Raw genomic sequence first — 27,413 nt, forward strand, 5'->3', positions numbered from 1 at the left:
TTTTTTCAACCGTATTAACTATGTAACTATGTCTCACAAAATGCATCAGTTTTTTCATCAGCATTGCTTAAAGCGTATACAAGCAAAATCTTTTTATTTAAAATAGGTTTTGCCACAAAAAATATCCTACATTTTTCAAACCAGCACCTAGATCTGAATACTTTTGTTATAGACATTTAGCTATTCAATAAAATTTATCTGCAGAGCGCCACCAGCAGTTTTTTATTTTCCATATTTATGTCCACCTCATTGAGCTGGTCGCACACACTCTGTTTAAATCTTCAACTGTCATTGTCTGTTAGAAGCTGTGACAGTAACATGGAAAAAGCTACAGCAGAAAAGGACATGCCCCCTGAGAATGGACAACCCCTAAGCTACCAGCATGAAAACTGCCATCAGACCAATTGGAGCAGAGAATGTGGAGATCTCTGGGTCTGGGATTGTCATGTACTATATGATGTCTGGTTTTCATTTTTTACATCAATCATGGGATAACCCCTTTAATACTTATTGTTTTACAACTTATTCTGAGCTGAAATGTTTATCCTTTAACCTCACACATGCTGTTCTCATAGCACTGTATACACAGTCATTGAGGCACAAGAGACTATGTATTTAGGCACTTCCAATAACCTATTTTTACTGGTCTCGAATAAGTTAATCCCTGCCAGGGTTCTTCCACACAGGGCAGTTTCAGCCTCAAGCATTGATCGACCATATACAAATCTATCAATGCTAATTTTTACATGGCCGGATGCAAGCAGAATAGGGACGAATGAGCGTCCATTCTGTTTTCAGAGTGGAGGCTCAGCCAACAAATAAGTGATTGCTCATTTGTCTGCTAATTCTTTCCAGCCACTCATTTGCCCGTGTAAAAGGCCGCCAAGACTGTGTCTATGGTCACTTTTAGCCTGTCAACCAGCAGATGAAGCACTACATGAACTGCGTTAGTTGTACTAGGCTTTCTAATTTGTAAAAAATAACAGAAATATCCTTGCTGGATGATGATGAGCCTTATAGTCTTGTTTTTATTTATTGAACAATCATCTCACCAACAAGAAATGAAATCTCACAGAGAAGCAAACCACGTGCATAGTTAGACTTTAATGTCATAAATCTCCCACATGTGGCCTCCACGGGGAAGGAACCTCGCATCACCCAGCTGTCAGGATCTGTAACACTATAAATGCTCCTCACAGTTGTGAAGATCTAGACCTAGTAAATTTACCCAGTTTTTCCTTCATCGTGGGTAATGAATTGCGCTAATAGGATTATAATTTGAGGGCATTGTTTTAAAGGAGCATCTACTAAAACACGCCAGCAATTACAATGTAACTGAGCTTGCAGTTTTCAATGTGGAGCACATTTCTCATCAGGACGGTCCTTTACTTTGGGAGCAGTGTAAAAGGCTCTACGGTTATATTCAAAGGGAGTAGATTTGTTACCAACATTTGTAACTCTCCCCTTTGTCAGAATAGGGCGTGCAGAGGATCATGTACCTGCTGCAGAGAAAAGCTCATGTACAGATATGAAACAAAACTTTAGACATAGAGATAAGTTAGAGAGTTCACTATACTGGAGATTAAGGGGCTGAAATGTAATATGTAGAATAACACGCACTGCGTTTCATTCTTTAAGCTAAAATTCTAAAGTACAAACGTATACCACGGTCTAATTGATCTATGTTACAATTTTATTGGATGCGGTTTTAGTTAATGCACCTGAAGTGACCGCGGTCTTGTGAATAAAGAGGACGTCAGCTCCCCATGTCTGTTTTTGTAAATATTCCCCATTAAGTGACGATTCTGGAGCATCTTTTTTTTATAACTTGTGCCATTCTTCTGTTATTCCTCCTAGAATAAATAAATGGATAACTGGATTCTGCAACTTAGGGGGGTGTCCTACACACTCTAACACTGACCAGTCAGTGCCGCCAGTGCCGTAGTATGTAGGGACACACCACATTACCATGGGGAATGGTTCATTTATTGAAAAATTAAATATTCCCTTTTTATATAGAATATAGACATTATAGATAGTGGAATCTATGAGCCATGACAGAAAGTCACGAAAGCATATTACCTAAATTAATGGTACCTATGCTGGACCACTGTAGACTGAATGGTCACCATGTATTACCACATTTCACCTGTAGTGGTCACTGCAAGGTTGGTTGGTTGCTGGGTGTTTTAGAAACTGGTTTCATTGTGATAAACTTCATTCATTCTTCATGCAATAACCTCTTTAATACAAGTCCATTTGATGAGAATGTTTCAGGCCTAATTGTTTTATGGACATATTACTGTCGTTAAACTACCCATTCCCATGATTTTCAGCCACTTCGAGGCTTATGAAGCTTGTGATTTCTCAACAGTTCTGTCATGCTATGAAGTTTATAGTCCTACATGTCTGACTTACTTAAAGGGAGTCTGTCACCACATATGTACCCTCCAATGAAACCTTCTCCCTTTATAGATGTGCACCTTTCTGCTGATTCCAGCAAAAAGTGTACCTTTGATACCGTTTGGTACCATCTTGATCTGTAGCCCTTATTTAGAGAAGTTAGTTTATGCTAATGAACCACTTTGTACAACAAAGGCGCTGACTTTGAACCTAGAGGCACTGCTCCTTTTCCCTGCTGAGTCAGGCAGTGTGTTTGGCGCACACAAAGTACAGGGCTCCACCCTGTACTGCAGGGGTCTGATCTCCAGTCCTGTACCGGGTGCGCTCCGAATGCACTGCTGTGAGATTTTGGTGCCAAGCACACTGCCTAGCCATGTCAAAGTGGTGGGTACGCATCTGACAGGAAAAAGAAGTGGAGTCTCTGGATGCAATGGCAACACCCTAGTTGCACCAAGGGGCTCATTAGCTTAAACTAAAAAGGGTCATTTCTCTAAATAGAGGTCATTGATCAAGAGGGTACAAAGTGTACTGGAATCAGCAGAGAAGTGCACGTCTGTACAGGGAGAAGGTTTCGTTGGAAGGTTTGTAGTGACAGAATCCACTTAAAAACACCTGCACTGTTAAAAACTGATTCTCAGTGGACTTCCAGTTAAGGGTACTTGAGGACTAGAGTCTGAAATATTTGACCTAGGTCATGGGACATTTTTGAGAAAATATCTCATCTAGGATACACATCTGTTGTCCTACAGTGCAGTCTGTTGACTTTCAGTCCTCTTAGGGGTTTGTGGTATCTGCTCCTCATTTTTGGTTATGACATCACTTGGATGTTAAAAATAATAGAGTTTAACTTTAGAAGTTAATGAATCATAACAAGTGCTGCAGACTTTCACTGTACTGGGCCCTAAGAGTACCGTATATCATCATTCTTTCCAAGCATTATTGTTTTTAAACGTATTTCCTTATTGTTCTAGTATTTCCATGCAGAAGAAAATACAAAAAGGTTTGTAATGCTTCACATTAGGGCTACACTGATAACTTGTGTAGGGCTACTGTCCTGTGGATCAAAAATAAGGGGGACATTTACTAAGCCCGGCGATTTAGACGTCGGTCTTAATCCATTTCCACTGCCGCTTGATGCGCCTAAGTTATGTAGAGGCTTCGGCGCTTTACTGGAGGCCGTGCATTTTGCTTAAATCTATGCCAGCTCCCTTGCTGGTGTAGGTTTAAGTCACTTTCTACACCAGGGCTGGGGAACCTCCAGGATCATTTTATGTGGCCCCCGGCCCCCTGCCAGAACAAATTTTGAAAATGCTAATGACCGCATCCATTATGGAAGAGGTCATTAGCATGTGGGAGGCACGGGAAGGTGAGAACTGCACTGTCTGTACTCACCTTCCATTGCCTTCTTCCAACCGGCACATACAGCGTCAGGACGCTGTGCGCTGTCAGGTCACAGTACAGTGTGGCGGGAAGAAGACCAGGTAGGGCAAGTGAATCTGCTAAGAGGCAGCTTCGTCTGGAGCTGGAAAGGTAATTTTTTAAATTAATTTTAAATGTCTGATCAGAGGTCTGATTGGGGCTGATCTGAGGCTAATGGAGGGTGGGGAGGCTCTGATCTGAATTTTTAAGTTGAGAATTTTGTATGACTCACGAATGATGTTACAAATATCCAAATGGCCCTCGGCAGCAAAAAGGTTCCCCACTCCTGCTCTACACCATAAAATGGCTGCTGATTGAGGGTCGTGTGATCATACACATTAGTCACAAGAAGCCTGAAAGTGGCCAACCCCTTTAAATCTACTAAATGTAATTTAAAGGGGTCGTCTTATATTGACAAGTCAGCATGGCAATCATCTGATCATTATGGGTTTGGTTGCTGAAACACCCTGCAATTCTATTGGCTGAAGGTGTATACTGTTTAATACAACAGTTGGCAGAATGATCATTATATCTATGACCTCCATGAACATAACCTAAACTTAAAGGGAACCTGTCACCAGTTTTATGGTGTCCTAACTAAGGGCAACATAAATAAGTGACTGATTCTCTTAGCAAAATGCTGGGTCACTTTCTTTAATTGACCCAGTCAATCTGCCAACATCTTGTATTGAAAAGCTCCAGCTGATAATGATGAGTCCTGAATATTCATGAGCTCCTGACTCTCCCCGCCTACCTGCTGCTGATTGACATTTTTTTTCCAGTCCAGCGTTTATTTAATTCAGAGCTATAGCCACTCCCCTGCAGCAGGTGGGCAGGGGAGTGGCTATAGCTCTGAATTAAATAAACGCTGGACTCACTGACATCACGCTGGACTCAAATTAGCTCATTAGCATGCGGCATGTGGCATCTTTGTGTGTATATTATGAGGTAACCATCTGTCACACCAGTAAGTGAATAAATCTAAGGTACCTTTTAGTAGTTAATGATTGTATATAAATAGTTAGATTATAATCAAATATCCACATGACAGGTTCCCTTTAAGGTGGATTTACATGGCCCGATATTCAAGCTGATTATCGGGAACAAATGTTCCTGCAAAAGCGCGGTCTAAACAGCGATATGCCACCCAGAAACAATGCAGCTGTACGAGGACAAGCGATTGCAGTAGTTATCCCACATTTACATTACTGCAAAAGAGATTGCTGCATGTAAAAGAGATTGCGGCAGCTGACTGTCGTGAGGGAATGCTTCCTTCCTGACAATCGGCTGCTCCTCCGTCGGTGTAAACCTGCCTTTAAAATACACATTAATCTTATCAACATAGGACAATCAACAGCATGACCTTTACTTTTTTCATCCCTCGACCAGAACAGTAGCCCTGGAGGGGGACATCTCTGACACGAGCTTATAATAGTTTAGAAAGCAGAATGAATAATAATTAACCATATGGACTTCTTACGCTTCTCTGTAAATAATGCCAAGTTCTCAGCTCTTCGCTGCTTCCCTGAGAAAAGTGCACAGCTTTGTCCTAAAGTGTGGATTCATTAGTCCTCTGGCCTCTCCTATGTCACAGTATAAGTTTCCATCCCTAGCCAGATAATTCTATTCTCAATCAATCTACTCCCACAGGGGATGTTTCTTATTGATATTATGCCAGATCTCATCCATATCTGCTGACGAGAGGCAATTGCAGAGAAGTCCGAGCCGACCATGACCCTGTGGCGGTTTTCATCACTCCCTCTCTTTTCTCAAACTAATAGAAGGGGCTGTCATAAATACAAACCTAGCAGCTGACAATTAATAAGTGGAAGTGTATGTATTGATTGTTACATAATACAAGATGGACGGACAGATCTCAGGTTGCGCTGTAGTTAGACTTATTTTTTTCTGAGATACAATATCTATGCTGCATTTAAAGCCCACATAAGTAATAGATCACCTTTGTCAGACCACCTACATTGCAGAGCTGAGTATGTCATATATGAAATATCAAAATATGTCACTGGTAAATTTACATTGGAGTGCATTGAACATTTTCAGAATTATCCACTAATTTGTATAATTTCAGTTGATCAAGACTCAATATGCAAAATGAAACCTAAAGCTCAGCCAGACACTTCCATGTACAGCAGCTGTCCTCTCTCCATACCCTCCAAACAAAGAGGCCCCAACGTTGTAGGTGGGTCCAAATCCATGGAAAGTGGTGCTCAGAATACCATCCCACAGAACCAAATATCCCAGTGCTGCACAAAATAACTCTCCAGAAGCTGTCCCTCTGTGGTGGTCATCAATATATGCCACACTCTGTCCTCGTCCTCCAATTGTCTCTCTTATTTGGCAGGTGAGATGTGGGCCACAACACCAGGCCAGTCCTACCTTCAGCATGCTGCCTGGACTTAGTCTAATAATGACCCCTATAGTTCCCCCAGTAGTATGTACCCAGCCAGCGGCAGTGAGGAGGGCAACGGTGGCCCTATAAGTATCAGCCTTTAACGCCAACACAGCATTAGTAATGTCAATGTGACAGTGACATATATGACTGTGGGTAAGCGCATGGTAGCCGGTGGTAATAAATGACCTGTCTAAAAACACTGCACTGCCTGTCACCATGCAGTATAAATAGTATAAATTTTGCTACACACCCCTGTTAAAATGTTAGGTTTTTGTGATGTAAAAAAATGAGACAAAGATAAATCATTTCAGAACTTTTTCCACTTTTTAACGTGACCTATAAACTGTACGACTCGACTGAAAAACAAACTGAAATTGTGGAGGGAAGAAAACAAAAAAAACTAAAATAATGTGGTTGCATACGTCTGCACAACCGGGGATGTAGCTGTGTTCAGAATTAAGCAATCACATACACCTGCCATCATTTAAAGTGCCTCTGATTAACCCCAAATAAAGTTCAGCTGCTCTAGTTGGTCTTTCCTGAAATTTTCTTATTCGCATCCCATAGCAAAAGCCATGGTCCACAGAGAGCTTCCAAACCATCAGCATTGTTAAAAGGTATCCGTCAGGAGAAGGGTACAAAATAATTTCCAAGGCATTAGATATACCATGTAACACAGCGAAGTGGAGAAAATATGGCACAACAGTGATATTACCAAGAACTGGACGTCCCTCCAAAATTGATGAAAAGACGAGAATAAAACTGGTCTAGGAGGCTACCAAGAGGCCTACAGCAACATTAAAGGAGCTGCAGGAATATCTGGCAAGTACTGGCTGTGTGGTACATGTGACAACAATCTCCTATATTCTTCATATATCTGGGCTATGCGGTAGAGTGGCAAGACGAAAGCCTTTTCTTACGAAGAAAAACATCCAAGCCAGGCTACATTTTGCAAAAACACATCTGAAGTCTCCCAAAAGTGGGAAAAGGTGTTATGGTCTGATGAAACCAAGGTTGAACTTTTTGGCCATAATTACAAAAGATATGTTTTCGCAAAAACACTGCACATCACCAAAAGAACACCATACCCACAGTGAAGCATGGTGGTGGCAGCATCATGCTTTGGGGCTGTTTTTCTTCGGCTGGAACTGGGGCCTTAGTTAAAGAGGACCTTTCACTAGAATAAAACATCTAAACTAACTACACAGACATGGAGAGCGGCGCCCAGGGATCTCCCTGCACTTACTGTTATCCCCGGGCGCCGCTCCGTTCTCCCGTTATAGCCTCCGGTATCTTCATAGTTAGGCTCCACCCAGGGGAGAATGAGACGGGAGAATGAGACGCCGGCAGGTTCCCCTGGGTGGAGCCTAACTATGAAGATACCGGAGCCTATACCGGGCGAACGGAGCTGCGCCCAGGTATAACAGTAAGTGCATGTCTGTATAGTTAGTTTAGATGTTTTATTCTAGTGTAAGGTCCTCTTTAAGTTAGAGGGAATTATGAACAGTTCCAAATACCTGTCAATATTGGCACAAAAACCTTCAGGCTTCTGCTGAACTTCATCTTTCAGCATGACAACGACCCAAAGCATACATCCAAACCAACAAAGGAATGGCTTCACCAGAAGAAGATTAAAGTTTTGGAATGAGCCCAGACCTGAATCCGATTGAAAATCTGTGGGGTGATCTGAAGGGGGCTGTGCACAGGAGATGCCCTCGAAATCTGACAGATTTGGAGTGTTTTTGCAAAGTAGAGTGGGCAAATCTTGCCAAGTCAAAATGTGCCATGCTGATAGACTCATACCCAAAAAGACTGAGTGCTGTAAAAAAATCAAAAGGTGCTTCAACAAAGTACTAGTTTAAGGGTGTGCACACTTATGCAACTATATTATTTTATTTTTATATTTTTTCTTCCCTCTACCTAAAAGATTTCAGTTTCTTTTTCAATTGAGTGGTACAGTTTATAGGTCACATTAAAGGTGGAAAAAGTTCTGAAATAATTTATCTTTGTCTGATTTTTCTACATCACAGAAATCTGACATTTTAACAGGGGTGTGTAGACTTTTTATATCCACTTTATATTTATATTAATATAGGGAAGCCACCAAAGGAAAGAGGTACCTACCGGTGGACTGGAAACTTAAAGTGGCCCTGGAAAAAACCCCCATAAAAGTGGCCCCATGTTGTAGGTGGGTCCAAATTGACAGAAAGCAGGGCTAACACAAGTAGGCGGGGCAAGCAATACCATATTACAGGACAAAATACCGCCTCAACACAACAAAATACCTCAGTATACCACAATAAACTGTCCCAACAACATTGAAAACCACAGTGCAGCACAACATAATACCCCAGAACCAATATATACCTCCTCAAAAGCTGCCCCTCTGTGGTGACTTGCACCAGCTGCCCCGTTCTGTTCTCCTACTTCGGTTGCCACAGGATGGCAATACAGTTAGATCAGGAGGGCACCAGTGGTTCTTGGCCAGGTACATAACTATTTGATGCCCCTTGTGTTGATTAACAGATCACTATTTACGGCACCTAGCTGGCGCCCATGAGGAGGGCCCGTAGAGTCGATGGCCAATCCGCCCCTGAAGGTACCCTCGTGCTTTGTTTATGTTACTTAGATGCTGCAGTCACTTTTGGCCAAGAAATCTATTGGGTTAAACATCTGAAATCTAAGTAACTACTAATCTGTGCCATTGGTGTGAGAGGCCTGTTGTCAAATATAGATGTTCCATGGCTGAAGACGCAGGCACAACGTGTGACACTTAAATTTTTAAATGTGGGCCAAAGTTTGTACAAAGCGTCTCATGGTTTTTCAAATTGCCTTGAAGGGCATACATATCATGAAGGAAGATCTTGTGGCTTCTATAGAGGCCCGGGAGATTGGTGGACAGCCCAGGTGGCTATATTTCTTATTTAATGTATAGTGAGAACATGTGCAGGGATTCCTTCTCTGCAGGTCCTACATTATGTAGTATAGTCCATTTCTTCTCCATATGCAGTACATTCTTGGAGGTTTGGGTTCTTGGCTTTAGTGATACTTTTGTCTTTTATTGTAGCTTTTGTATGTACTGCATATAACACATCCTGTTATGGAAAAACATAGACATAGGTGGGTATACACCATAAATGTGACAAAAACCCTTGGAAAGAGAATTTCCAAATAAAAACTTGGATGACTGTGCATTTGATGTTTACCTCTCCACTGTTCAAACCATTGCTCTCATATGTTCCTGTAGCTTATCATAGGTCACATTTCAACTGAACGTAGGAAAATGACTTGGTTTTTTATCACATTATTGGAGTATCAGCTTCTAAACTAATGTGATTGAATATGGTAAGAGAAGTAATTTCTGGGAAAGACCTCTAAAGAGGTTCTGCAGCTCACAGATGTTGACCTATCTTCAGGATACCCCTGCTGATCAGATGTTTCAAGAGGTAGCGTTGCTCGTGATAACTTTGCTTCCGCTTCAAAATTGCACTGTGTGTTGTTTCTCTTGTAGAGGCAGCGCAGTGTTATTACAACTGCCCATCCCATGATAAAGGTAGGTCATCAGTATCTCTGTACTGCACAACCCCTTTAAACCTTCTATAAGTAGACACTGAATCATTTTATGTTTGAATCATGTCAATGACCAAATTGGAGAGAAGGCTGTAGTAAAATAGAATAAAATAAAATAAGATCATAAACAATTTAAGGGGAATTTCCCAGAGAACACAACATATGAAGCAAGTGTGTCAAAGAACATGAGTGGTGTACCAGGAGTGCAGGCATTGCTTGCTTATGTTGAGGTCTGTTGTATCTGGTTCCTATCACCCTGTAATAACTGTGGTAGATGCAAATATATGTAAAGACTGACCTCTAGTGGTTATTTTGAAAACTGCATGTGCTCCATTTTTTTAATAAGATTCAAAACCTTTCTGTATGAAAGCATTTTTATTTTGTGGACATAGCTAAAGCTTTCAATTTCATGATAGAATGGCATATAATATTAGTACTAAATCTATTCTAATAGGTAATGAAGTTATGCAGGGGGTGGGTGGAAATGGAATGACTAATCTTCTGAAACAACAATAATAAATATGATTTGTCTTGGCAGCTACTTTAGGACTGTATCTTCCTAAAAAAGACTTCTCTGAAAGTTTATACATTGACCAGCCTGCTGGTTCAATGCTATTACAAGTCCATGCACTGAGTGACTACCCGGGAGAGGTTCCATACTACAGCCTATGCAGGACCATGCTAAATCAGAAATACATACACATTTTCCATGTCGATGGGAGAAAAGGAATCCTCTATCTTAATGAGACCTTGACAAGTGAAGTTTTCAATAAATTAAGTAAGTGTAAACTATAACATTGCAAGGTGGTCTGGTCCTTTCTTATCAATGTGCATTTGTCTTGAAGAAAACAAGCATTCTATCTAAGCATTGCCTCACCATGAATATGTCTAGCAAATCAGAACATAACAACTTCTTCCGGCTATAAAATTCCTTTAAACTAGACAGTGAGTCCTGGATTATCAAATCATCTGGATTATCAGGAAACCATAAAATATATGTAAAATTTACAGGGGTAGAGAACCTTCAGAAGTCATTTCAGAATCTTCATATTGGTTCTCACCTATGACTTCCAGTTGTGATACTTTGTGAAACGTGTTCAGGATTTCTAGATGCAAATAAACATTTTTTACTACAGTTTTTACCTTATTCTAGGTTCTATATCCATGACAGGGCCTTCACTTTAAAGGGATTGGCTGGACCTGTAAAGGGAAGGTTACTTAAAGGGGTTATCCAATATCATAAACTGCCCCCCGTGTGCTGAGCCCCTCACAGGGAATATACTTACCTGGATCCCCGCTCCCTGCGCCACTACTGGTCCCGCACCGCTGCTGCTTCTCCCCGTGAGCAGATGAAAACATCTGGCGTCGGAGGGGGGCAGCCAATGGCAGGCGGGGACGAGCCTCCCTAGCGTCACCCGCGATGCTAGGGAGGTTCGTCCCTGTCCCCCCTGCCATTGGCTGCTAAAACACCCTATGTTTTCATCGGCACATGGGGAGAAGCAGCAGCGGCCATCCGGGAACCAGGAGCTGCACAGGGAGCGGGGACCCAAGTAAGTATTCCCTGTAAGGGGCCCAGCATATGGGGGGCAGTTTATGATATTGGACAACCCCTTTAACTGCTTCTCAGCGCTGACTCCCCACTCCCTCTCCTCCAGGCCTGGGCTGCTCCGCTGGGCTCACTCGATGTAAACATCCGGATTGACCAACTCCCTGTACGTCATGATAAATGGTCACATGATGCATGGGGATCCGGTCTCAGCTGTGGCCAGTGATTGGCTGCAGTGATGTCAAACCAGATGTTTTCAGTGAGAGAGCCCAGCAGAGCAACTTTCACACTAGAGTTCCGTCCTACGGCCTCTATATCGGAAAATAACTGATCAGTTTAATCCCCATGCATTCTGAATGGAGAGCAATCTGTTCAGGATGCATCAGGATGTCTTCAGTTCAGTTTTTTTTGACTAATCAGGACAGAGATAAAACCGCAGCATGCTACGGTTTTTATCTCCGGCCCAAAAAACGGAACACCTGCCTTTTTTCCATAGGAATGTATCATTGCCAGATCCGGCATTCAAAATACCAGAATGCTGGATCAGTCCTTCCGGTCTGCACGTGCGCAGACCGAAAAAAAGGTGAAAAAAATAAATGCTGGATTCGTTTTTCCGGATGACACTGGAAAGACAGATCCGGCATTTCAATTCATTTGTAAGACGGATCTGGATCCTGATCAGTCTTACAAATGCTACCAGTTGGCATACGTTTTGACGGATCCGGCAGGCAGTTCTGGCGATGGAACTGCTTGCAGGATCACTCTGCCGCAAGTGTGAAAGTACCCGAAGCTTCCCTTTACAGGTATGGCCACCCCCCCCCCCCATTCTATAACCCCTAATGTAATCTATAAATAATATACAGAAATTATTTCCATAGTCCTTACAGCTTCTTTTCCAACCTATTTGACAGATTCCGGACTACTGATATCAGCAGTCTATAGTTTACAGACAGATTAGTGGGATATAGATAGATTCTTGTAGGTTTACTCTGAAGTGTAGAGAGGCTTTCCTTCACCTGGGAAAAATATTCAGTTTGCTGCTTTACCCTTGTATCTAAATATCTAGACATGGCAGATTGGCTTTTTGGCATTCCGGCCCTCTCACCCAGTACACAAGACAAGTGTCTCACCCGTTCACATGTTACCTATGTACTAAAGGTGAACCTATGCTTTAAATGGATTTTATACATTCTTTAACAGGAACTTGTCAGCTTTTTTGACCCACACCCCCAATTACCTATCACTGCTATAAAGGGGCTAGAAGTATTTCCATGTGTGCCTTCAGTTAGACAGCATCCCTTAGAAAAGTATCAGATCTCAATCAAGCCCAAATGGGAGGGTTTGCAGGACTACAGGACTCTTGTTTGCTAAAGAAATGAGTATCGGATATTTGGAGCTTGATTTGCATGTTAACACATGAGTTGTTCAAAGTGTTTTTTATAAAGGTATGCTCTGTTACTGATGGCACACAAGAATATGTTCAGAAAGGTCTTCCTAGACCTTATATAGTTGTGATAGCAGATAATGGGGTCAAACCCAGTGATCAGTTCTCTTTTAAGCATTTTATGGAGTGTTTGAAACCAGTAAGATTAATGGAGGCCCATGTCTTGGTAGCTTAAATGTGGCTTTTAAAATACTTCACTATTCACTATTGTGCTTTGTTGAAAGTTATTGACCTTTTTTTCTCATTTGTTCAAGGAAGCTTATCAATATACATATTGCGATTTAGAATAAAGGTGTCCGCTTCTCCATCTCAAGACCAAGTGTGCGACAGATCCCTCTTTGCTGATATTGGCTTGACACTCAAAGACTACCGAATTCCCAGCTGTTCCTTGCTACAACCAAATGACCTGTGCTTCGGGGAAACAGAACTTTCTTTCCACATCAAAGAAAACAGACCACCGGGCAGATTCTTTGAATTCTATCCCCACTTCCGAGCTGATCCGTGCCCAAATATCAGTGTTAGCTACACAATGATATTAGGTAAAAACATAATAATCATTCCTCTGTTGACCTTGCACATTTGCAGATAGATATGGGGTAGGTCATACTTTAGGATAGACCCTATATAATCTAGGTTTGCATCAGATATCAAAGTCTCAATGCATTTTTGATACTTTTTGATACTTTGATACCTGATTCAGTTCAATACCCATGTTTTGATACTAAACTGCGCTATTGCACAGCTTAGCATCAGTTCCTATCAAAGAACATGGCGTGTGTACAGTGGAAAAGGAGTAAGGGTGTTCCTCCCTTCCTACTGTGGTGCGTGAACCACTGCCACCTATGACAAAGCTGAATGGCCTGAGAGTGGGAGTGTAAGGGATAGAGGGTGGAGAATAGGAAGGTAGAGGACATACAGTTGCAAGAAAAAGTATGTGAACCCTTTGGAATGATATGGATTTCTGCACAAATTGGTCATAAAATGTCATCTGATCTTCATCTAAGTCACAACAATAGATAATCACAGTCTGCTTAAACTAATAACACACAAATAATTAAATGTTACCATGTTTTTATTGAACACACCATGTAAACATTCACAGTGCAGGTGGGAAAAGTATGTGAACTCTTGGATTTAATAACTGGTTGAACCTCCTTTGGCAGCAATAACTTCAACCAAACGTTTCCTGTAGTTGCAGATCAGACGTGCACAACGGTCAGGAGTAATTCTTGACCATTCCTCTTTACAGAACTGTTTCAGTTCAGCAATATTCTTGGGATGTCTGGTGTGAATCGCTTTCTTGAGGTTATGCCACAGCATCTCAATTGGGTTGATGTCAGGACTCTGACTGGGCCACTCAAGAAGGCGTATTTTCTTCTGTTTAAGTCATTCTGTTGTTGATTTTCTTCTATGCTTTGGGTCGTTGTCCTGTTGCAACACCCATCTTCTGTTGAGCTTCAGCTGGTGGACAGATGGCCTTAAGTTCTCCTGCAAAATGTCTTGATAAACTTGGGAATTCATTTTTCCTTTGATGATAGCAGTCCGTCCAGGCCTGAAGCAGCAAAGCAGCCCCAAACCAGGATGCCCCCACCACCATACTTCACAGTTGGGATGAGGTTTTGATGATGGTGTGCTGTGCCTCTTTTTCTCCATACATAGTGTTGTGTGTTTCTTCCAAACAACTCAACTTTGGTTTCATCTGTCCACAGAAAATTTTGCCAGTACTGCTGTGGAACATCTAGGTGCTCTTGTGCAAACTGTAAACGTGCAGCAATGTTTTTTTGGACAGCAGTGACTTCCTCTGTGGTATCCTCCCATGAAATCCATTCTTGTTTAGTGTTTTATGTATCGTAGATTCGCTAACAGGGATGTTAGCTTATGCCAGAGACTTTTGTAAGTCTTTAGCTGAAACTCTAGGATTCTTCTTCACCTCATTGAGCAGTCTGCGCTGTGCTCTTGCAGTCATCTTTACAGGACGGCCACTCCTAGGGAGAGTAGCAGCAGTGCTGAACTTTCTCCATTTACAGACAATTTGTCTTACCGTGGACTGATGAACAGCAAGGCTTTTGGAGATACTTTTATAACCCTTTCCAGCTTTATGCAAGTCAACAATTCTTAATCGTAAGTCTTCTGACAGCTCTTTTGTGCGAGGCATCATTCACATCAGGCAATGCTTCTTGTGAAAAGCAAACCCAGAACTGGTGTGTGCTTTTTATAGGGCAGGGCAGCTGTAACCAACACCTCCAATCCCATCTCATTGATTGGACTCCAGTTGGCTGACACCTCACTCCAATTAGCTTATGGAGATGTCATTAGTCTAGGGGTTCACATACTTTTTCCACCTGCACTGTGAATGTTTACATGGTGTGTTCAATAAAAACATGGTAACATTTAATTCTTTGTGTGTTATTAGTTTAAGCAGACTGTGATTGCCTATTGTTGTGACTTAGATGAAGATCAGATCACAAATTATGACCAATTTGTGCAGAAATCCATATCATTCCAAAGGGTTCACATACTTTTTCTTGCAACTGTACATACTGACTGCTATCTACAGGAGGGGCCATACTCCTCACGGTATTGGAGGCTAAAGGACCTGGGATAACATCCATATGTTACTGGTCACATGACAACGTAATCACAGGTCCTTTATCCTATGAGCATCCAGGAGGTCTTGCTGCAGGAGAAGTTTCATACTGTTTTTATATGGAGGCATCACACTAGCAAGTGACAGGTAAGTGCTTCATGGAGTGCAGACACTGCTGTAAGCCTGTATTCATTTAAGTCACATGGTGTTATTACTTTAGTACCCGCCGAGTGCCTCACATTAATAAAAGTGACCCTATCATGTACAGTACCTCCACATGAAATGGGCAACAATATGTGAGATACATGATGAGGCTACTTAGTTTTACTTAGTGTTACTTAGTATTAGAGTCAGGCACATTGAGGTCCAAAATTAATAACACCATGTGCCTCACATTTATAGTAACTCCATCATGTACCTCCTAATAATGGACAACATGAGGTTAATGTGAGGTACATGATGGGGTTATTTATTATTAATGTGAGGCACATGGAGGTCCAAATTGATAAAACCATGTGCCTCACATTAATAGTAAGCAACTTCATCATGTACCTCACACATTAACCCCATGTTGTCCATTACGTGAGGAGGTACTTGCTGAGGTTGTTATTAATGTGAGGCATATGGTTTTATCAATTTAGATTTCCATGCGCCTCACATTATTTGTAAGTGACCCCATCAAGACCTCCTTACATAATGGGCAATCTTTACAAGCATTAACCCCATGTTGCTTAGCAACATGGGGTTAATGTGTAAATATTTTTTGTGTTTGCTTTTTGCTGGGTATCAAATAGTTATTGCAATACTTTTCTTGATATCAAAATAAAAATTCTGTTATTGTGCCAACTGCAATATAATCTTATATTATTATTTGGTGATGCTAGAAACGCAGATGTACCAGAGACATAGTATAAGAACTGGGTAGGCCTGGTGTGTACACTAAATCAACACTAGGATGGGGATTATAAACTGTGGAGCTCATATTTAGGACCAGATAAGGTTTAGCCTTTCCAGATTGCTAAAATGTGTAGGGCTAGGTTCTCATCTGCAGCAGAGTTCCAGCAAAAAAAAGGATAAAATCGTCTGGTGTATTTTCGGACAAAATGCTAGAATCCATACAGGAAACCTGATGGACCCCATTATAGTGAGTGGGATCTTCTGAGCGTTGGTGTTGTCCATAAATTATACCGGAACAATCAATTGAAATTCATTACAGATATGAACATATCCTAAAGTCTGTCCTGTTTTATGTTCTTTTGGCCTCTTACTGATTAACCTTTATAAGATTAGCATTCACAAATCCCTGTTTTTTGGGAAGAACCCAACACATAACTACGCTCTCTTCTTTCTATACAGACCAACAACTCCCTTTCCAGTATAAACCTGCTACATTTGAAATAGTCTTGTCCCGCTCCCTGGACCGAGAAGAGAGGGAGGACTATGATCTAGTAGCTGAATGCTTAGTAAGAAACAGCACCAAAGAGGTGGAGGTTAAGCAGTCATTCCGGATCAAGGTGGATGATGAAGATGACTGCCCTCCTTTCCTTCCAGATGGAACCGATACTGCAGATGTTGTGGTAGAATACGATAGAAAGGAAGTAAGTAAAAAGCTCTCTTAAAGGTAACACTAATAGACTGATGGGGCACAGGGAATCAGTGCTGTAGCCTCTCCTCCTTGGCCCTGCACAAGGCATAACAGTGTAGTAAATGTACCGGGACTGTACCTGTAAAGTAAGTCTCTTTCTGTTTCTGTACCTTTTCGTATGTTTCTTCTTGTTTCCTGCTGTGGATTTCACCCTTTGCACCAAAATCCACACATAACTGTTTCACCCCATCTGAACATACCTTGTGAAGAGCTTGTCACATGATTAAAAAGCTCTTCCTGAGGTTTTTCAGGATTAGAATATTGATGGCATATCCTTCATCCAGTATCAGTATCGGATTGCTGGGGTGCTGACTCCATCGGTCCCCATCAATCAGATGTTTGCAGGGAACAGAGCAATTGCGCAACTTAGTAGTGGTAGTTATTGCAGCTTAGTCCTGTTTGCTTGAATGGGATGAAGCAGCAATACACTGTCTATAGACGGCACTAAGTAGATGACGTGCAGGTAGACTGGCCAATGTAAACCATGAAGAGGAGCCAACACTCACAAGAAGCCCACTGATCTGATATTGGTGGTCTAACCTGAGGATAGGCCATCAATAGTTTGATGCCAAAACCCACTCTCTGAGCAGGAATTGGCTCAGTTTATTATACTGTTTGTGCTTTGTCATACTTATTGTATGCATGTTAGGAAAACGGTGAGTGCAGTAATGCCTACGTTATAGAAAATGTGCTTCTACAAGGTAGGTGAGCACATTACTCTATTTGTATCCATGAAGTGCTTGAACATTTGTTACATAGAAATTTGATTTCCGGGTGATATTTTAACTGTCTAGTGCCAGGAAATAGAATATTTTGTATACTGGAAACATCAAAGACTGTGCGAATATGACATCTACCTTACTGTTTACTTCCCACACAGGGTACAGTCCTTGGGTCGCTGATGGTTAAAGATCTTGACTTGACACCTGTCTATCCTGTAGACAGTAGTCACAACAGATACACCAATACCATCCTCAACAAAGAAACATTTGTTCTAGAAAAATTTCAAATCAAGCGCGACATCAAAGAGATTACAGAAAGGCGAAATGACAGCATGATTCGAGGAACAATCCATGAATTTAGTAAGGATATGATTATACCATGTCGTACTTTTTACGGCAAACTTCAACCTAAGAAAAATATATTTACTTGCTTTCGAAAGCAATTCAACAACTAGTGATCTACCCTAAGTCTACATGCACATGGGAATGTACTCAATGCAGATTTTCTGTGTGGTTTCCATTGTGTTTCCACAATGAATCCATGTCAGAATCCGCAGGTGACACATCTGTTGCAGACTTCTCCCTACGCTTTACAAACAATTTAGGCCTCATGCACACGACCGTAGTTATGGTCCGCATTCGAGTCGCAGTTTTTGCGGCTCGGATGCAGAACCATTCCGCATCCGTGGCTCCGTTCAGAGGCCCCGCAAAAAAGATATAACATGTCCTATTCTTGTCCGTTTTGCGGACAAGAATAGGCATGTCTACAATGGGCCGCCCGTTCCATTCCGCAAATTGCGGAAGACACACGGGCGGCTTCAGTTTTTTGCGGATCCGCGGTTTGCGGACCGCAAAAAAACAGCACGGTCGTGTGCATGAGGCCTAACGCTGTGAAAATTTTCACATTGTTTAGATATTTATCACATCTGCTTAGCTGATACTGGATTATGCTACGGATTTTTTGGTGCATGTGGCCTAAGGGTTTTCTTTAGCTTCAGTATTCATTGCATTAAAATGAAAAAATAGTCCCCAAGGATCTCAGATGCCAGCCCACTATGAGCCCTGTGTGTTGATTTCACAAAGTCTCTGACTGGATAGATATGCATTGCATATTCATAGAACCAGCTATCAGTAGGTATAATCACATCCAAACAATAGTAAATATAATATTATTTATATAGCACTACCATATTCCACAGCAAATCAGAGGGAACATATGGCTATTATTACAGGTATTAGAGTATGCTGCCCAGTTATGAAATGATACATGCAGAAACCATATTGTCAGTTTTTTAGCTTCATTCTCTCAACAGATACCCAGCATATGTTCCTAGGGATCTACGTATGCATCCTTTTATATGGATAATGCCTGTGGGTAAATCACCGCTGAGGACTGGATATGCTCAGTTTATTTTAGGAAATTGTGGGTCATATCCCAATAACTGCCTTAGGCCTCTTTCACACGAGCATGACAGATTAGGTCTGGATGCGTTCAGGGTGCGTTCAGTGAAACTCGCACCATTTTGCAAGCAAGTTCAGTCAGTTTTGTCTGCAATGGGTTTTGATGCGTTTTTCATGTGCGTGATAAAAAACTGAAGGTTTACAAACATCTCCTAGCAACCATCAGTGAAAAACGCATTACATCCGCACTTGCTTCCGGATGCAATGTGTTCTTCACTGAAGCCCCATTCACTTCTTTGGGCCCAGGGCTGCGTGAAAAATGCAGAATATAGAACATTCTGCGTTTTTCACACAACGCAGAACTGATGCGTGAAAAAAAACGCTCATGTACACACACCCATTGAAATGAATGGGTCAGGATTCAGTGCGGGTGCTATGCGTTTACGTCACGCATTGCACATGCGCGGAAAACTCGCTCGTGTTAAAGGGGCCTTATTCTTGCACCATTTCATGCACCACAGAAATGCTGTAATAACGGATATTTTGTGTAGCCGCATATCTCAGTATACAGTATAATATGTCATTGTTTTTTCATGGCAGAGCTTCTTCTGAAACAGAATATTTCCATAAATAGAAATGCATCATATCAAGTCATAGTTTTGGTCAATGACACCGAATATCCTCATCCTGGCAGAGAACTGAGGCTGTACTTCAATGTCACAATCAAGTCTGTCAAAATTCCATTCCCTAATATAACATACCAGTTTACTGTCAACTGTAATGCCAACCGTTATGCCCAGGTAACGTAGTTAACATTTTTTTCCCAAACTTCTGTCCTTTTAAATACATTAGTGAGCAGTCTGCATTATTATATATATACATGAAATGTTCAATTAGAAGCTGAGGTATTACATTCCCCAATATTGCGTTATTCTTTACTTCCCCTTTCTCAGTTATTAGCTATAATTAGAGACTGGTTTTGAGGAACATGCTGCCTGACTTCTGGTTGCCCATGAGTCGCTGTATCATTGCCGTAAGATCCTGGTATTAATATGACACAACACTGTCCCTATGGTAAAGAGTCACGGGAAGCCTTCCGACTGTCAGAAATATTCCAACCCAGTTGGACTGTCTGTGACAGTTAGGCCTCTTTCAGACGGATTTTTCCACGCGAGTGAAAAACATTCGGGCTTGGGATTGGTGTTCTGTAGATTGTATTATTTTCCCTTATAACATGGTTATAAGGGAAAATAATAGCATTCTGAATACAGAATGCATAGTAACAGCGCTGGAGGGGTTAAAAAAAAAATCTAAAAATTAACTCACCTTAATCCACGTGTTCGCGCAGCCCGGCATCTGTTCTGTCTTTAACTGTAAGCAATAGGACCTTTGATGATGTCACTGCGTTCATCACATGATCCATCACATGATCCATCACCATGGTGATGGATCATGTGATGAGTGTAGTGACGTCATCAAAGGTCCAATTGCTCACAGTTAAAGACAGAACAGATGCCGGGCTGCGCGAACAAGTGGGTTAAGGTGAGTTAAAATTATTTTTTTATTTTTTATTCTGTACTCTGTATTTATTCTGTATTCAGAATGCTATTATTTTCCCTTATAACCATGTTATAAGGGGAAATAATAATGATCGGGTCTCCATCCCGATCGACTCCTAGCAACCGTGCGTGAAAATCGCACCGCATCCGCACTTGCTTGCGGATGCTTGCGATTTTCACGCAACCCCATTCACTTCTATGGGGCCTGCGTTGCGTGAAAAACACAGAATATAGAGCATGCTGCGATTTTCACGCAACGCACAAGTGAACAGCCCCATAGAAATGAATGGGTCGGTATTCAGTGCGGGTGCAATGCATTCAACTCACGCATCGCATCCGCGCGGAATACTCGCCCGTGTGAAAGGGGCCTTAGGGAATGACTTAAGTACACACTATGTACGGCACTATAAAAGTAGTATATGCAGAATTCCTATATGTAAAATGCTCTGAAGGTATCATGCTACAGGAAAATGCATTGAGAACATTGAAATGTCTCCCCTTATCTGTCAGAGTTCATTTTGTAAACTTGTTATTTAAAGGGATTGTCTCACTTCAGCAAGTGGCATTTATCATGTAGAGAAAGTTAATACAAGGCACTTAAGAATGTACTGTGATTGTCCATATTGCTTCCTTTGCTGGCTGGACTCCTTTTTCCATCACATTATACACTGCTCGTTTCCATGGTTACGACCAGCCTTTAATCCATTAGCTGTTGCCGTACTTCCACACTGTAATAGGTAAAGTTGCCGGTGACCATGGGAGCTCACATAGGCTGGTGCCGTTTTCTATAGTGTACAAGCATTGCCACCACGGCTAGATTGAAGGGTGGTCGTAACCATGGAAACGAGCAGTGTATAATGTGATGAAAAAATAAATTAAGCCAGCAAAGGAGGCAATATGGACAATCACAATACATTAGTAAGTGCCTTTAACTTTTTCTATATAATAAATGCCATTTGTTGAAGTGAGACAAACCCTTTAAGGCTGCATTACACTGGCCGATATTTCGTCCGACATTACTGCCACTGATTGCCCGATGAACAAGCCTTTGCTTGTTCATCTGGCAATTCAGATTTTTAAAACCTGTATTAGACAGGCAGATCAGCAAGCGATTGTCCTGGCAATCACAGGAGACTGCTGCTATTACATGCAGCGATTTCCTATGTAGCATAGGAGGGAGTGATCGCTATGCCATTGCCAGTCCCTATACTGTCTAGCGGTTTGCTGGCGGCAGATCGCTATTAGACAGCACAGTCTTCCACCAGCAAGCACAAATTTTTGAGCTTTCCTAAAAATCTGAATTGCCTGATGAACAAGCATTTGGTCATTCATCGGACAATCTGCAGCAGTATTACACTTCAAAATGATGATTCATACGAATGCTCTTTAGCAATTATCGGCCGAAATATCGGCCATTGTAATACAGCCTTTAAGCGTGCTTAAAAATCAGCTCTAGCCGGCGGCATATCGTGGTGTCTATTAGCTGCCGGCAAGACAGTATGGAGACGAGCGAAGGCATAGTGATCGTTCCTCCCCATGCTGCGGAGGAAATCACTGCATGTAATAGCAGCAGCTTCCTCCACTATGTAGCAAGCGCTTCCCTCCTGACAATCGCTTGCTGAGCTGCCTTTCTAGTACAGGTTTTAGTCCCTATGCTATGCGTTATGTTAATACAGTATGTTGGCGCATGCACTGGAAAAGCTCCCGGGCTGGCACATAAAGCAAATGCAGTCATGAGTTGCCCCTCACCTGACGGTCTTTTTAACTCTGCAGGGTTAGTTTGTGGCGGCATATTTTTGTTTCATTCTGTAACTCCTAAAGATTTTAAAGAAATACAAAAATGTGGCCAATAGGTGATGTCTGCCACTGTCTAGCTATACAATAGCATAAATTGTAGCCTTATGTCAGCGATTTGTCCTGATATATAGCTCTGATATACTGCGCTGTTGAAATGTTTACAGAAGAATTCATGTGTGCTAATACTTACCTGAGATAATGTATCCTGATGTCATCTTTGTGCTCCAGATAGGAAGAGTATGCATTGAAAATTGCTCACTGTTTAAAGGCGTCAACGTGAATTACGTGCTTCAGGCTTCAAATACCACACATCCCATTGCCATTCAGAAGGGACCGAGGGATATGTTTGCCATCCTTTATGTTAATGATACTGTGGCTTTGGCCAGCCATGAAAGCACGGAGATCCTTCTTACTGTTAAAGCCTTCAATTCACAAAGTAAGGAGCCTTCCAAGACACAAGTAACTATCATCATAGAAGGAACCTGTAAGTACCCATATTCCTTTAAATGTGACATATTGGACAATAATTGCGCTAATAATATGCACTGTGTAACACAATCTCTGGAATCAAGATGGGCAATAAAATACAAGAAGAGTGTTTGTGCATTGGAAGAGGCATTGAAGTAACCAAACTTTCCTTTCTTCATGTATAGCCACAAATATTTACTCTTTAAGAACGATAAAAGGGGTTTCTCCAAGGCTTTACTTATTGATGACCTACCCTGAGAATAGATCACCAGTGTCAATTCACCGGGGTCATACTCCTGATAGCCCCACCATCTACTGTTCTCACTATCTTCTGTGGTGGAACCAAGCGCTGGACGTACATATCTCTGTGTAGTGGCCATACTTGGTTACTGCAGCATTGCTCCCATCTCAAGTCTAATAATAAGTCTTGAGTGTAGAAAGATAGCAGATTCAGCAGACTCATACTGTATGCTTGAAAACATCCTGGGACAACTGATCTTGCAGAAACCAAAAAATGCAAGCACTTGATGTTCCCAATAAAAGCTATTTTCTTTATTGGCTAATCTGAGCCATTTTGAGTTTAAGCCAACTGTATACATTATTGACCAGGTTCCTCTGTACTTGTTTCCTTCCAGCTATAAAGAATGGAGTGAATAGTTTGTTCTCATGTGCAGAGAACAAAAACAGACAGGAGTGTGAAGAGTCTGATGGATTAGGGTCCCTCACTGGAAAATGTCAATGGAGACAGGGAGATGGTCAAGGTAACGCCTCATATAGACGTATTTCTGGTTAGTAAATGACCCCCTTAGATTACACAGTTTGAACATCCAACATCAGTCACTGTAATTTTAACACTGTCTATAAATTAGACATAGTTAGTAAATCTGCCCGAAGGACTGGAAACCAAAAATAATTTTGAAGTAGGTCTAGTGTGTGCGTGTAAGTAGTCAGTAGAGATTGCTGCCGATTGCATACCCAGCCAGTCCATTACAGCAAGGCTGCCCACAGGCACTGTCTCTTGTGCCTACTCTCTCTCTCTCAAAACATTCTGTTATAAGTCATTAACAAGACATACACCATAAGGCCTCATGCACACGACCGTATTTTTTTGCGGTCCGCAAAAACTGGTTCAGTTTTTCCGTGATCCGTGACCGTTTTTTCATCCGTGGGTCTTCCTTGATTTTTGGAGGATCCACGGACATGAAAAAAAAGTCATTTTGGTGTCCGCCTGGCCGTGCGGAGCCAAACGGATCCGTCCTGAATTACAATGCAAGTCAATGGGGACGGATCCGTTTGACGTTGACACAATATGGTGCAATTTCAAACGGATCCGTCCCCCATTGACTTTCAATGTAAAGTCAGGAGTTAATATACCATAGGATCGGAGTTTTCTCCAATCTGATGGTATATTTTAACTTGAAGCGTCCCCATCACCATGGGAACGCCTCTATGTTAGAATATACTGTCGGATATGAGTTAGATCGTGAAACTCAAATCCGACAGTATATTCTAACACAGAGGCGTTCCCATGGTGATGGGGATGCTTCAGGTTAGAATATACTAAAAGAACTGTGTACATGACTGCCCCCTGCTGCCTGGCAGGTGCTGCCAGGCAGCAGGGGGCAGCCCCCTTCCTGTAGTTAACACATTGGTGGCCAGTGCGGCCGCCCCCCCCCTCCCTCCCCTGTAGTTAACTCATTGGTGGCCAGTGGGCCCCCCTCCCTCCCCTGTAGTTAACTCTTTGTTGTCCAGTGCGGCCGGCCCCCCTCCCTCCCCTGTAGTTAACTCGTTGGTGGCCAGTAGGCCCCCCTCCCTCCCCTGTAGTTAACTCGTTGGTGGCCAGTGCGGCCGGCCCCCCTCACTCCCCTGTAGTTAACTCGTTGGTGGCCAGTGGGCCCTCTCCCCTCCCTCCCCCTCCTAATTAAAATCTCCCCCCCTATCATTGGTGGCAGCGGAGAGTACCGATCGGAGTCCCAGTTTAATCGCTGGGGCTTTGATCGGTAACCATGGCAACCAGGACGCTACTGCAGTCCCGGTTGCCATGGTTACTTAGCAATTTGTAGAAGCAGCTTACTTACCTGCGAGCTGCGATGTCTGCGTCCGGCCAGGAGCTCCTCCTACTGGTAAGTGACAGGTCTGTGCGGCGCATTGCTTAATGACCTGTCACTTACCAGTAGGAGGAGCTCCCGGCCAGACGCAGACATCGCAGCTCGCAGGTAAGTATAATGCAGTCATGTACACAGTTCTTTTAGTATATTCTAACCATCACCATGGGAACGCCTCTGTGTTAGAATATACTGTCGGATCTGAGTTTTATGCAGACGGATCTTCGGACCTACGGCCACGGATCACGGACACGGATGCCAATCTTGTGTGCATCCGTGTTCTTTCACAGGTCATATTTTTTTGACGGACAGGATACACGGATCACGGTCTCGGCTGCAAAACGGTGCATTTTCCGATTTTTCCACGGACCCATTAAAAGTCAATGGGTCCGCGAAAAAAAACTGAAGACGGCACAACGGCCACGGATGCACACAACGGTCGTGTGCATGAGGCCTAAGGATGTTCAGCTGATCTAATATTTCATAGTAAGAAATGACAAAATAGAATGCCAATGAAGTTCATCTGTTCATATTAGCATATTTACAATGTGCAGACTATTGGATAATGAACACCATAAAGGGGATTGTCTGTGCTCCACTCAGTTTTTCTCCTTCTTTTTTTTAAAGGGATCACTAGAAACTATTCTACTTGTACACCTAGTATCTTTACCTGTCCTGATGGGATTTGTGATGCTGTGGAGGGAAAAGATCCTGCAATCTGTCCCCAAGACTGCACAAGTGTGTATTCTCTACTTTAAATACTTACTCAAATCAAGCGAAAAATCAAATGTACCCTTCATCTGATTGAACAGCCATTATGAGCCTCCCGTTTGATCTACAAAGTGGAGGCTAAAAGATGTCAAAATAGTCCCTTCTGCTCTGCCATTGTATCTCCTTTTCTGGCGTTAGAATGGGGCAGGAGGGCAAATGCTGGTTAATGATGTCATCAACTGTGCCTACCCAATCCATTCATATAGACTGTGTTGATATTTACTGTGCGTATCAGTGTCTTAGTATACCACTACTCCAATATTACCTCTGTAGGGAAGCAGTAGTTCAAAAGTCACAGCAACATGTAAGATCCTATAGAGTACGCAAAGAGGTATCTCCCAAGGAAGAGAACTATCTAGCGCCACCTTGTGGAAGCGGCTCCCTATGAGTCAAAATCCAACTTTTTAACAAGCCATGGGATATGACCAGGGAAAATTCCATGCCAGGTATCCATCCGTAGACAGCTGTTTTGGGGTGATTGCCCCTTATCAGTACATAATCAGATTAGACATAATCTTCAAAAAGAATGTGAAATATGGAGTTATCATGTGTAGCCATGGGCTGCGATATTGTAATAATCTTCATTATAACATCTGTGCCATCTCAGAACAGCAAGGACAGCCCAATGTCCATGCTGTCCATTGTGTGTGAATGATAAAGGCTGCATTCACATGGTTATTATATCCATACCTCCCTCAGTGCCAATGATCACCATAGAGCCTTTGGAGGTTCAGGTTATCGCAACCATAATACAAACCTTTGGTGGATTGCTAAATTGGTTCTAATTGTAAATGTCAGCAATTACTGAGTTTTTGAAGTACAATAATGTTCACTTTCCAATATCAAATCAGCAGGGGTCAACTACACCGTACCCCCACTGGTCAGCTATTTCAGAGTAGCACCGGTGCGACACAGCTATGTCCACTGTGGACATAGCTGTGTATTTCTGATGCAAACTTCCAGCATCAGAGATACTCTGAAACAGTGGGGGGTGTTGGACCTCCGAAGATCAAGTATTAATAGCCTATCCCGATGATAGTCCATTAATATTAACTAGAGATGAGCGAATCGAAGTTGATGAAGAAGAATTCAATCCGAATTTTCTCACGCTTTGTTGTAACAAATCACATCTTTTCCTAAAATGGTTGCTGCACATGTTAGGACATGGAGCAAAGAACTCCGGGAACGAGGGATCACCCACAATGCCATGCATGCAGCCAATCAGCAGCCAGCCCCTGTGATATCACAGCCCTATAAATAGCGGCAGCCATCTTGGATTCTGCCATTTTCCAGTGTACTTAATGCAGGGCAAGACTTTAGCAGGCGCTATGGAAAGTGCTAGGAAAGACTTGAAAACTTTTATTTTGCTGAATAGAAGTTTAGGGAAAGAGCATTAGAAGTGTAGGGAAAGAATAGGGAGGAATCATTCCACAGTATTGAAGCAGAAAAGGGTCCAATAAGGGAGTGTACAGCCTGGGTAATAGGAACAATCCTGTTACACCTTGCTGCACTGACTGGGGATCCAAATTGCAATTATACTGATGCTTGGCAGCCAGGACCCTA

The 27,413-nt window shown here is 42.2% G+C and overlaps 1 protein-coding gene across 1 annotated transcript in view; it reads left to right on the top strand.

Annotated features, from left to right (window-relative positions):
• Positions 1 to 27,413, top strand: part of RET (ret proto-oncogene) — a 106,798-nt gene that overhangs the window by 34,098 nt on the left and 45,287 nt on the right. The window contains exons 2-9 of the mRNA XM_040437253.1: positions 10,344 to 10,583; positions 13,050 to 13,334; positions 16,739 to 16,980; positions 17,908 to 18,109; positions 19,751 to 19,950; positions 22,735 to 22,990; positions 23,610 to 23,735; positions 25,707 to 25,817. Of these exons, the coding sequence (XP_040293187.1) occupies positions 10,344 to 10,583; positions 13,050 to 13,334; positions 16,739 to 16,980; positions 17,908 to 18,109; positions 19,751 to 19,950; positions 22,735 to 22,990; positions 23,610 to 23,735; positions 25,707 to 25,817 (1,662 nt within the window). The remainder of the gene's footprint in view (positions 1 to 10,343; positions 10,584 to 13,049; positions 13,335 to 16,738; positions 16,981 to 17,907; positions 18,110 to 19,750; positions 19,951 to 22,734; positions 22,991 to 23,609; positions 23,736 to 25,706; positions 25,818 to 27,413) is intronic.

Source organism: Bufo bufo, chromosome 6 (assembly GCF_905171765.1).
Source record: "Bufo bufo chromosome 6, aBufBuf1.1, whole genome shotgun sequence".
Classification (NCBI taxonomy): Eukaryota; Metazoa; Chordata; class Amphibia; order Anura; family Bufonidae; genus Bufo; species Bufo bufo.